Source organism: Sceloporus occidentalis, unplaced genomic scaffold (genome assembly GCF_023333645.1).
Source record: "Sceloporus occidentalis isolate IW3139 unplaced genomic scaffold, rSceOcc1.0.p SCAF_83, whole genome shotgun sequence".
Taxonomy (NCBI): Eukaryota; Metazoa; Chordata; class Lepidosauria; order Squamata; family Phrynosomatidae; genus Sceloporus; species Sceloporus occidentalis.
Window position 1 is genome coordinate 1,567,080 of NW_028317063.1, and position 13,744 is coordinate 1,580,823.

General features: G+C 35.3%; 1 protein-coding gene across 1 annotated transcript in view; it reads right to left on the minus strand.

Moving 5' to 3' along the window:
* LOC149285175 (low-density lipoprotein receptor-related protein 1B-like) overlaps positions 1-13,744 on the minus strand; it is a 366,729-nt gene that overhangs the window by 198,385 nt on the left and 154,600 nt on the right. The window contains exons 8-11 of the mRNA XM_089495720.1: positions 9,725-9,947; positions 7,101-7,272; positions 6,445-6,588; positions 2,601-2,837 (exon numbers count right to left, since the gene is read on the minus strand). Of these exons, the coding sequence (XP_089351846.1) occupies positions 2,601-2,837; positions 6,445-6,588; positions 7,101-7,272; positions 9,725-9,947 (776 nt within the window). The remainder of the gene's footprint in view (positions 1-2,600; positions 2,838-6,444; positions 6,589-7,100; positions 7,273-9,724; positions 9,948-13,744) is intronic.

The window sequence follows — 13,744 nt, forward strand, 5'->3', positions numbered from 1 at the left end:
ATCATAGTATCATAACATTAAGACATGTTGTACGCATGCTTATAACTTCTTTATCTTAACTAAGATCAGCGTCCCTAAAATAATCTAAACTTAACAGATAAAATATACCTTTCAACCATACTAAGGAACCTTCATAAATATTCAATTATTAATGTGCTAGTTACATTCTAGCAAGATCTAAACCGCCAAACATCTAATTAACTTTTTCTAGGTTGGTATCTATCGGCACAAAAGAAGAAGTAGATGTCAACAGAATCCAGCAAATTTAATACTGTGTCCATATCCAAGGATAGTCCAAAGGGAATTCAACAATGGGCATCTATTTCTATGGCCCATTTAAATATAGAGAATGTTAGCCCAAAATCTTCCAATAATATACATTATTACTGCTTAAAGATGGAGAACATCATTAGAAAAAAAATCTTGCCAGGAAAAGGGCAGAGTAAAATACTTCCACAATGTAACATACTTTAGTCCCAAGAGCAAAAGTTACAGTTTCCAAGAGAGTCGGCCATAATAACAGATCCAATGTAATCCAATCACAAAAGTATTTAAAGTTTACTGTGTTGGTCTGGAGGAAAATATTGCTGAAGCATCTGTTGGTGATGTTTGTAATCTGTATGGTTGTCAGATGAATTAGACCACACGCTCTTGACATGCTCTTCATGTCTGTCAAAATGACCACGAGAGGCATGCTGAGAAGAGGAATTCTTTGTCATCCTTCTTTTCTTAAAAAACAAATCTTCCTTAAACTATTATTAGAAATGATGGAAATCTAAACTATATATATATATATATATATATATAAAAAGGTAAGTTATTTCTTGTAAACAAAACAACTTGTATCCGCTTATAGGAAAAAAACAATAACCATGATACAAAATGTCAATCTCAAGGTTGTATCTCCAAAACACAGATTAACTTTTAGATGGGTTTTTTAGACATCAGTTCTCGAGGCATCCACTGAATGTTGGTAATAATTTAAAATCTAGGGATTTGTAGAATCTGGTGGACTCCCAAAGCAGTTGTAGAAGTGACCATTCAAAGTAGATTGAGGACATCAGTAGAATAATTTTGTGATTAGACAGTCTAGATTGTCTATATTATATATATATATATATATATATATATATATATATATATATATATATATATATAAAATAAACATTAAACCTACATTTAAGAGGCTATAAAGCAAGAAAAAAGGATGATAAGACATATTAAACAACTTAATTATGTTACATATTAGACCTCCGTCTTCCCAGTCTTAAGCAAAATATATAATGGTACTAGTAGTAGGTATCTTTCACTGAATTTTAAACAAGTCCTTCTATATAAAAGTATAGCTGAAAAAAGTTTGACCAAATAAAATTATTTTCTTCTGTTAGTTCTTTCCTGTCCTAATATGCGAAAAACTGAACAGAACCCAATTCTAAAAAAATAATACGTGAAGAGGAAAGGTTTTTATATTGTATTTTTTTTTCTTTGTCATTTTATAAATGCTTGTCTTAATATATGACGCTTATTTGGATTTGATTAAAAAAATAATGTCATTATCTAAAATTATTTTAAATTGTTAACACATTAAAACATTAAATATTTTTCATATGACTGTTAACAATCTCAATTTTATATAATTTTAATTCATGTCATTATTAGCTCAGTATTAAAAATGAAGTTTATGCCATGAGACAATTGAGATTTCAGTTTCCAGCAGAGGATATTCTTGATTGTACAATGCCAGGGCGATTCAGCTCTTACACTAATGTTTGTGTGTTTGAGTGGTCTTCAAATTAGCTTCCACTAATTCATGACAGTCTGCTAAGAAGCTCTCCAGATTTCATGCGTAATAGTTCAAACCGCACAGAAAAAATAATTGCAGCTTTTTAATTTTTTTTTAACTGGTTTGCCAAGTTTATGTCCTGAACATTTAGTATATTTGCTGTCAGACCTAGCTCATCGTTCTGCTTTTCATTGCCCTTTTTTCTCTTTGCTCTCTTACCTTTTGTTCATTTGGCTCATTTTACCCTCCTGAACAATGAATGTATAGGAAAGTACTTTGTAATTTATTTTATATGGATGAATTTAACCTACAAGATGCTTGACAGAAGAGGAGCTCCCGTTGAAATCTTGTTAGACCCTCATACCGAGCATATAATGGTTTGAGTTTCTCTTTGACAGTCATACAGTACATGCGGTTCCATAAAACAGGTCTTATTCAAGGTATCACAATCACTATGAATAGGGACATATTAAGGATTGGGCTTTTCAATTCTGCTTCACAAAATCAAAATGTGTTTCACTTCACGATGGTAATAGTGCTACCTAAATTGAACAAACTTTGATGGATCAAATAGGTCTCCTCCAACATGATGGCACCATTACTTAACATTAAAACATTTCTTATAGTAACTTTTTCATTACCTCAGTAGGTGGACAATCATGTCTCCAACCTGGACCATCTGAAACCCTCAATGCAATGTGGATGAGCCTCAACTACATCTACTCTCTAGGTATCAACCTAAACTGTACAGTTTGAAGAGTGATCTAAACTCATAAATAATAAATAAACTCATAATACAGTAGTTAGCACTACATACCATCTTTTAGGATAGTTTCTCTCCCAGTTCCATCAATTTTCTGCCTCCCAATAAGAAAGCTGGTGGTATCGGCAAAGTAAAGGTAGTTGGACTCGGCGTGGAAATCCAGAGCTCTTGGATTTACTAGGTTTTCAATGGGAAGCATGTATTCATCAGATATTTTGCTGTTTAAATCCATCCCTCTGATAATTCCCGGCCTCCCTTTTCCATAAAACAAAAATAACTCGCTCTTTGGTTCTGTTGAAAGAAAAAGAAAAGAAAAATGCAAACCCAGAAAATATAAAAATTATATTAGATCAGTATGTTGTACAATCAATGTTATAAAATGGCTTTACCATTAAATCTAACAATAATTCTTAATAATTCTAAATTAATTGTTGAAGCCAATCGGAATGCTTCTAGGACAATAAGGTTGGTTAATTGTAATAACTTGATTAAAACCAAAAAAACTTTTATGGTCATCTTTTATCATTTTTTTCCCCTCCCTAAATGTCCACTTGCTAAAACATGACATATCTTATATGATAACTTTCTATAAAATGCATAGTATTATTTTCAAGGCATTTAATTTACCAACTCATTACATTTCAGCTTTGCTGTCATTTGTGATTAAATATGCCATTCATTCCGAGTCTGCATTTCGTGTAATAAACAAACAAGAAATGTCTCTTAACCCCTTCGTGACAAAGGCTGATTTTACTTTTTGTACCCTTCGTGACAATGGCCTTTTTAACATTTCTGCGCTGCTCGTGTTTAGCTGTAATTTTCTTCTTTCCCATTTACTGAACCCACACACATTAGATATTGTTTTTTTCAGGACAAGAAGGGCTTTCTTTAGATGACATTGTTTTGATTGTATCTTATTATTTACTACTAAAAAAAGTATAAAATATGGTGAAAAACTTAGAAAAAAATGACTGTTTCTAACTTTTAGTTGAAAAATCTTTTACTCATCTATAAAAGGTAATGAAAAAACCTGCTAAATAGATTCTACTATTTGTCCTGAGTTTAGAAATACCCAATGTTTTTATGTTTTTTTGCTTTTTTCTACCCATTATGGGGCAATAAGTACAGGTAGCGTTTTGCTATTTCAAAGCCATTTTTTCCAAATCTGGTAATTCTTCCCCCCATGTGCCATTTCGGGTATCTTTGAACCCGGCCAATGCAATTTACCCCATCAAGTCATATATTTTTGAAAACTAGACACCCCAGGGTATTTCAAATGCTAGTATTTTAACTCTTTCCATGCACCATATCTACCACCAGTCTTTGTCAAACTTTGTGGTAGTCATTTTTTTGCATTTGTTTTGCCACACACATTTTACTTCAGGTATGAATTAAAATGTTCTCGTTTATGTCACTATCACAAAACACCCCAATATGTGTTCAGCAACATCTCCTGAGCGCAGTGATACCCCACATGAATGATTTTGCCTGGCTGTTTGGGGGCAAAAGGGCCACATTTGGGGCATGCGCATTTTTCAATGTTGAACTTTGGCATTTGGGGATCCACTGCCCATGCCCTATTTGGTACATCTTTGAGCCGGGCCATTTCAGTGTGCCCAACAAAACCATATATTTTTGAAAACTAGACACCCCAGGGTATTTTAAATGCTGGTATTTTAACTCTTTGCATGCACACATTTTACCTCCAGCATTGTTTCAAAGTTTGCAGTAGTATTTTTGTGTGTGTATTTTTCCCACACACACCTACTTTATGTATGAATTTACAGCTCCTGGTATATGCCGCTGTCACACGACACCCCAATATGTGTTCAGCAACATCTCCTGAGTACAGTGATACCCCACATGCATGAATTTGTCATTTTTTGGGGGAACTAAAAGGCCACATTTGGTACGTGTGCATTTTTCTAATTGGAAATTAGATGTGTGGCCATCCTTCCCCCGGTGTTAATTGGGACCTTGTTGAACCTGGCCAATTCAATTTACCCCATCAAATCATACCTTTTTTAAAAGTAGACACCCCACGGGCATTTAATATGCCAGTATTTTAACTCTTTCCATGCGAGAATTGTTTTAAGCTAATATGCTAATTTTAGGACTTGCTCACAAAAATATATTTTTTATATATATATTTTATATTTTGTTGCCTTTTTTAAAAAAAATTTTTAAACATTTTTTTTTCAACTTGGAGGTTCCCCTGATAGTGACATCAGTGGGAAATGATTTTTACATTTTACTGTTTTTTTACTATTTTTTTCTAATTATTAATTTTATTTTTTAATTTTTTTTTACTAATCACAATGTGATTAGAAAGCTGGGCTCCATTGACTTGCATGGTGAATGCAGTACCTGTATTCAACCTGCAAGTGGAGCCAGAGTTCTCTAGATGGTCTGGAGACCGTCTAGCGAGCTTTTAAAACTTGCTTGTTTCTCTTGCAGGGCGGCGGCCATCTTCCTTGATGGCGAAGATCACCGGCAGCTGCGGCTGTGACCGCTCTCCGGAGCGGTCACAGCCCACCGAAAGGTAAGTGTTTGGTGTCGCTGGATGCCTCCTGATCGAGGCATTCCAGCGACACCATTTAAGTTTAGGAGGCGATCGTTGATCGCCTCCTAAACGCTTTTAAAACGGGCGTCCGCCGCCATACAAAGTATGGCGGATGTTGACGCCCCGTGGAGGGGCCAGAGATGGCCCCTTCGTGCCGATCGCGGCGTTGCTGAATGCCTCGATGTCGAGGCATTCAGCAACGCTTTTTGGGTGCAGAAAGCGAAAGTAGATCGCTTTCTGCACCCGTTTAAAGACGTGCCGGTCCTGGCACGTCAATTGTCGTAAAGCACATGCTTTTCCGTGTCGTGCCAGGACCGGCAATTGTCGTTAAGGGGTTAAACATGGATAGATGATTATGCTATTTATACGAATAATTAGACATTTGCATAGCAGTCTGTTTTTCCAAAGATTTTTTTAAATATTTTATGTCTATGCCTAAGAAGAAACTTACATATAAAGCAATTGTAATAGTAATGATAAAACAATTTAGAGTCAAAATGAGATAAAACATGGGGAATTCTTGCCAATTAGTATTATATTTGGAAAACTCGCCATGTAAACTAAAGGTTTTTTCCAATTTTCTGATAAGTAGAGATTTGGATGAGCTGAAGTTGCTTTAGTGAATAAAGTTTAAGCCAGACCAGCCCCAGACCGGCAATCTGATCCAGATATGCCTGGCAACACGCTACGTGAGCATAAAAGCGTGGCATGTGGCTGCTTGTATTCAGCCATTGGCCGCACCTACATCATCAGGGGGCCGTTTCAAGGCCCTGAGCCTTATAATTAACTTGGCCTGGTTCATCAGGAAGAGTAGAACATGAACGACAACTGAGCCAGTTGAGATTCTTCGTTTGAGAGTCTGGGTCAGCTCTCCCTAGGCTCGGCCAGCCCACCCCCGACGTCTACCTTTGCCTTGGCTCATCCTCAAAAACTGAAGAACGTGAAGCATTTTAGCTGGTTCAGCTCCAGCTCTTTATCATGCCGTTGCGATCTATGTTTTGCTCTCAGCCAACAATCTACTCCAGAAGAAATTCAATCATGCCCAGAGTTTATTACCAGATAAATACCCTTGGCTGCTTACATGTTGACTAGCCTGGCCATGAATAGTAATAATTATAACATAGTTTATATCATCACCCATGGTATTTGCAGTGTTGATGATATATGTACTTCAGCAATTTACAATTCAGAACATTGAGCCCTGATCAATAAATGATATACATAATCAAAATTCAGATCTACTATATTAACCATAAGATAGACAAGTGGGTTATGAAAGCACTGCCTTTCTATATGATGCTAGCAGACACAGAAAGATTTAATTGTCCCACATACTTTTGCATGACCGTCCATCATTTGCCAAGCTGAAGCCAGTCTTGCAGCGACAAGTCCGTGTTTTGTAGCTGGAGCCCAGCAGACAGATGTGCAAACACCCCCCTGGCATCCCATCTGGGTTTATTTCACACGCATGGCTTCTGACTGCAACAAATCATTGGGAAAACATTATGTTCAAATTGCTTTTAATATAAACATTATTTACTTAAGCATGGTAATGCCTCAGACAACAACGTTGATCTTATTTTTACTTAAGATTGCTTTTAATTGTTGTTCATGAATTAAACATGCTACATTACACTCGGTTACATTTATTTTCCTTCGTGAGGTTTCTTCCATGAAGCAGCTTCTGATCTACAGCATAAGAGTGGCACATATTTGGAAATATTTCGATTTAAAGCCTGAATTATGGGGCTACTTAAATGAGTCAACCACGGAATGCGAAGGTTTTGTGTCCTCCATGGTCAAAATTCTTTAGAATGTGTTATACCTTCCGGTTTGTCCACTATATTCAGATCATCAAGATATTGACCTTGTATGAGTGTAACTTATTCTATAAATATTTTGGCCCGTCGAAGTCTATCACAAACGTCCGAAGACGCATCTTTTCAGACAAACATGACAACATTCGTTTTCCGTCACGTGACTTTGCTTACCTGTTGGTTGAGTTCTTTTGTGATAAACATGGAGACCACGTGCGTTTTCTAGCGTTAGCAGTGACTGGATATCAGTGCTATTGAACCTATTAATTTTTAAGATACTGGCACTGTCCAAATTGATTGCATATAAGTAGTTTTCAAATAATGATAATCTGTACACTTGAGTGACCTAGATGTAAAAAAGCAAAAAATGGCAAATTTAGCACAAAACCAGGTAAACTCATAAAATCAGATTTTTTTTGTATGTTTACCTTGCAAAATTCTAATTCTAATGTTTCTTCCAATAATATTTTATTTCCTAATTACAGTTTAGTTGAACATTTACTACACAGCACTATAAAGTTACAATGTAGTAAATTTCATGAAATGGTACATTTCCCATGTGCGTAAATAAATAAATAAAAAGAATAAATCGGAAAAAAACTGTTTGGGAAATTTCCCATATTTTGATTTATTGAATGCCATTCTGACAAAAAAAAATTGCTAAATATACAAAAACTCTAAAACCTGACAAAGCACCTGAGGTGGAAACCCAGTTAACTCTACCAAGAAAGAAAAACATTTTGAAATTGGAATTAAGTATAAAATAGCAAAGCAGTGGATTCAAAGACTACTCATCCAAGGAAATTTTAATGATGAGTGATTAAAAAAGTGAAACTATTTTGCCATATTTTTTTTTTTTACAATTTTCTGGATAAAAAAAAGCACCTTCTAATGTTCCAGATTGGAATGACCTCACATGAATGTAGCTACACCAAGAAAGGCTATTACTTCTCATATCTAAAAGATTATTATATATTTGAGAGCGAGATGTTAAATTATGGTAAATTAAACCATTGGCTCATCCTAAAAGACCAAACAAAATATTATGTTTTACTTTGCTGTTCCTCTACTAAAAAGAACCCAAAACTTAAAGGAATCTATTTATATAAACCATACTTGTTTTATTATTATTATTATTATTATTATTTATTATTATTATTATTATTTCTATTATTTTATTAAATAAAGTACTTGAAAAAGCTATATATGGTAGTTGAATATATTTCTCTTACATGTGAACATTTGAAGAAAAAATAAATAAATAAAATACTACATACATACATACATACATATATATATATACATATATATATATATATATATATATAGACATATATATATATACATATATATATATATATACACATACATATATATATATATACACATATATACATATACACATATATACATATATATACATAGTAAGAACAACAGTAGTAATAAGAAATAATTATTTCCCCCTCTTTCTCCGGTCATGTGGGAGGACCATGAGGGCATCAAATGCTTAACAAATTGCTTTACAAAACAAATAAGACATTTTTTTTTCTTCATTTAATGAGATTAGTTGAGCTTCTTTTGACAACAACAAGCCCTTGTCAGTATTTACACAACAGTATCCTCATAAATATCTAAGGAGCGAGTAATGTAATGGTTGTGCCCATATAAAACAGATGCTAATTACTTCCACTTGTTTGTGAGCAGAGCATCACTGGCAGGCTCCTTGATTCTGCTCTTGGAAACGATGGTAATAGGTTTTTAATTTCACGGCCATCCCTCGGGTTAAGAAAATCACACAGAGATTTCAGGATGATTATATTTTCCCTGTTGAAGAGAAGCCCCAAAGCCCTCGTTTGGAGTATGTGTGCGCAGGAATATTGGTGTTATCATTTTTATTTTATAAGAAATAATTAGATCGTCTTCTTATTAGATTATTTACATATTTATTTTCTATTCTATTTTTACACGTAACACTCTATTTCCACCTTTCCAATTATATCAGTGATAGAAATTTGTGTTGATATTGTCTCTTTTTTTCACTGTTTCCAGGTATTCTCATATTACTGACTTGAATCACATACAAACACCAGCTATTTAATTACAATTATGTGGCCAGTGAGGTGATATAATGGGAATTACTACTTTTTTTTACATAGTCAGAAATGTGAAGAAGTCCCATTGGGATCTTCAGTGTTGAAAAGGGATCAGCGGATAACTGCATGAAATGTCCTATATCCGCCCTGGTCAGAGGAGTGGAATTTAGCCCCACTTACTTTTTCCAGTAAGAGTTACCCTTGGCACCTCTTATTAGTGTGTTAAATTATTGACTCTTCCCCTTCTTACTTATTTTTAGAAAGCTACACCTTTACCTTACACAATGTATAGCTCAATGTTATTATTTCCTTAGAAGAGGCTTTGTGGATTCAATGTTTTCATATGACATTGAGTCCATTTGAGCAAACCCATTTTTATATTAGAAAGGCCCTCTTCCAACATGTCTCGATATACCCCAATACTACCGAGCTGAGTACAGGACTTGGCCCTGAAATTGATAAACCCCAGTTCTTCATGTCTCTTTAAATAAATACATTGTTTCTCAATACTCCACAGAGAAACACTTGGACCTCCTTCCTCTTCCATATTTTATCACAAGAAGGACACCTCTTCACTGGTGTGAAGGCAATGGCGGTCAGACACTAAATGAATGAGCTTTCTATATGGACGGCTTGGGTTGCCGGAGAACAGTCATGCTTGACATCATACTGTGTTATATTGAATAATAACGTTTATTCACTTACCTCTTTCCCGTGTATTATAGTGTGTCTGTTTCTTCCTTCATAATCAGCTACTTCAATGTAGTCCAAATACACATCGGCCCAGTAAACCAGTTTGTTAACTAAATCCAGAGTGAGGGCTGTAGGCTGCTCAATTTTAGAAAGAATGATCCTCGTCCTATTCATTCCATCCAAGTCACATCTCTCGACTTTAGCAACATTACCATAGTCCGTGAAAAAAAGTTTTCTGTTGAAGTAAATTAAAATGATTACATTAAATTACAAAACAATCGCGTGCAAATGAATTGCAAATGTTTAGTATGATTGAAAACTCAGTTGCGTCCTAAAAAAAAGACTGACGTAAGTGATACAATGTTATCCATGTCTGTATAAAAGCTATTTTGCGATAATTGCATTCTAATGCTGTAGAACACTATCGATTGTACAAAAGAAGCTGTACCAATTTTTTCCCCCAACTATATTATGTCATGTCAAGAAGAAAATTATATCGCAGCCAATACAGAGACAGCATTCATCATTGAGATGCTAACACTTTTCATTTGTGACCCCTGCCTTCTCATCCGTTTGCAATGCCGGTGACACTTTTTGCCAAAAAAAATACAGAATGAACTGGCAGATATTTTGTCTGAGTCAATTGTGTTAAGTCTCGCTTCACCCCTATTCCCAATGAAATATTTCGAACAATGAAAAACACTAACATAAAAATAAAATGCTAGTCCTCAAAAATGTAATTTATTTTTTAAAGGAACAGCCTAGTTTTCAAAATGGAAATGAATTTTTAATGCACTTTGGAGTCTGTTTCGCATGGACTGTAAAGCATTTTACTGCATGCAAATCACATGTATGCTATGAAGATGTCAGATAGGACACAAGTGATTGGCTGCTGCTACTCTTCTCATTTTCAACGGGAGCTTAGCTCACTTTGACTAGTATGGGGGTCCTACTGAGCATGTGCAGGGAGCATATTGAGGTATGCTTCCTGCTTTCAGCAGAGGCAGAAAGGGGAGGAGTTAATTCCGACAGATGTCTTATTTTCTAACTTCAATAACTACAGAATCCTCTCTCCGATTTGCATGCGGTAAAATGCATTCATTTACATGCAAAATGGTCTGAAATATGCAATTGGCATGTAAATAGAGTTGGAATGCTATTTTAAAAGATAAATATAGCATGAACTAAATACATGGGATTTCAATGTTGTTTTTTAATAAAGAACATTATTTAAACATTAAGGGACAGGGTTTTACAAGCATACGCTTATTCTATTCATCAACCATAAATTTGAAGTATGGATTGGCTTATCATACATAAACTGTCTATATGCATTTGCATTAGCCGTGTTCTCTAAAGCTGTTTTTTTATATACTTTTAGTTGCCCATCTGCGCATTACATAACATTAAAAGATGTTGTAAAAGGAATCATACAGCACTCAGATAAAACAAAGAAGATTGTTTTCAACCCCTAGTACTTAGGATTTTAGAAAGCAGTGCATTAGTTGCATTTAAACCACTAAAAAGCACATTTTGCCGATTTCTCAAAATACATATTGTTGTTTTTATAAGATTATATAATCTATAATGGCCTCCGTGGATTCACAACACATTAAACATTTTACACAGTTTGCTGTTAATGCTACAATGTAATATAAGAAAATTCTTAAAAGACTGAGTAAAAGTTCATGCGGAACATTATTTTGATCAAATTGCATAAGCGACAATTGTAAGTCCTTTTAGTAAGTTAAAACAACCCACACATATACAGTGACATTTACTTAATAATCCTAATGCTTTGTTAGTGTCAATTGGATGGCCACTTTCTAAAACATGTATTTATGTAACAGTCATGTCTTATTTCCTAACAGAAAAACATTTATTGTAAGGGCTGACAATGAAGAATTGGGTTTAAACCCTGCAGTTCCGCTTATAGCCACATGGGGCAATCTGGTATATCACATGAGATATGCAGTTTTTCCCTATAGCACTTGTGAATAGTCCTCTGTTATACACACTTACACAGGACTGTCTAGGCATGATCCAGCGGCAGATTTGGTACTGTAGTGTGCAGCCACTGGCTGGACACACATGGCCACATGCTGCATTTGACTGGCAGCAGCCAGGGCTGCTATGCCATCCATAGTCCAGCACTGACACTGTCTAATGAGAATTTTATACAAGGAACGGCTTTGCAAGTAGGCAAACATGCTATGCTGCTCTGATTTGGGGGCCACTACCGGGAAACAGTTTATTGTATTTTAATTTTAGTTCCACTATAAAGCCACCTTCTAAAGGTCTGACATGACAGATATGGTGTGTGTTGTTTAACATTTTATTTGGGTGAAATATAGGGTCACATGACCTGGCTTTTCCCTCTCACTGGGTGTAAATGAAATGCATCTTATGTCCGTTAGCATTGCATCGACCCTTGTGGCAAATTTTGCTAGCTAGGTGTATGATGAGGTAAATAATTGGTTGGCTCTTCCTTAAAAGTTGGTTCTTGAGATTTCCTTATTTTCTTTAAATAGCTTAGTTACATATTATTAGCATCACCTATTTTATCCATTGTAACGTTTCTGGTTTCATTGTTTTAGTTATTTTTTATTTTTTAAACATGGGCCACTTCCACTCTTTTCAGGTTATTTTCAGACTAACCTTACGGCAACAGAAAATGACCACATAGAATTAAAAAGCCAGAAAATGGATACAAATGCATCGCATTGGTAAAGCTCATGCAGAGTCTCTTGCCGGCAGCTAATGTAAATTGCAAAACTGGCAGCTCAAACTCTGACATGATTTGTGAAATGAAATAGAAATATTTAGTACAACTCTTTATTTGCTACATTGATTTAATGCTGCATCAAAGAGCAGATGATTTGTTGCAAAGTTACTTTTTAACACATTATTTGATTTCTAATTTTCTAGATACGTGGTATGTAACAATAACAACATTCTAAAGGTTGTACAATTATCTGTTATAACACACCAAATCCAATGGAAAGAATACGTACAGTAATACATCCCAAGAAATTGCAAACATAGGCCAGCATTTGGAGTCATGTGTCTCTTCAAAAGGGTAAAGCATAGAAGTGGTTGAGCCAGCCTAGGTACAAGTCAAGCCAAACCAACCCTTTGGCCTTGTGGAACATAGCTGGACTCATCTGTGGGGTACCAGAAACTCTAACTGCCAGCCCCTTCTTCTTCCCTGCTTTTGGCTAGTTGGGCTTAAGCACATCTCAACCAGTCACGCATCTATTAAAAAGGGTAAAGCATACAGGTGGTTGAATCGGCCTTGGGGGCAGCTTGAGCCAAGCCAGCCCTTGGGCTTGTGGAACCAAGCTGGACTTGTTTTCTGGGTACCAGAAGCTTTAACTACCAACTCCTTGTTCTCTTCTACTTTTGAACACAACTCAAACACCTATAGAAAGCAAAAGTGTATGTAATGATCAAAATATGATTAAATTGTATAGATCAAAGGTAGCCTGGGTTGGACAAAAAGCACACTGAAAACATGCCCTGTAGACTCTTGAGTCTTGGTCTATTATTAAAAGCATGTTAACACTTAACATGAGCCCTGGTAGGCATAAAATGTCCAAAGCAATTTTAGGCCCCAGTACACAAAGGAAAAAATGTGTGGTTCCCCATTTGCCCAAATAATTAGCTAATTCTGTATTTACTATACTACACCCAAATAGTAAAAATAGCTTCAAATATGTATAAAATGGGAATGATACCACCCAAGAGATTGTCATTATGAGAATGTTCTCCTATGAGATATTTTCACAGTCTAGTTGCATTATTAACAAAGAAGTTCTTCGTTCGTATTTCTAGAACAGTGTGGGTCACAGAAATTCGTGTGGTCAGCCTAAGTAACTTCCACCTACGCATGCATTTCCAGTTCTTTATTAAAAAGTATCATGCAGTCTCGCATGCTAGTCTAATCATTTTAAATGTTAAATATACTGCAATTATTACAAAATAATGAGCGTTGGCTGGGATTGTAAAAGAATGCAAAAAAAAAAAAAAAAA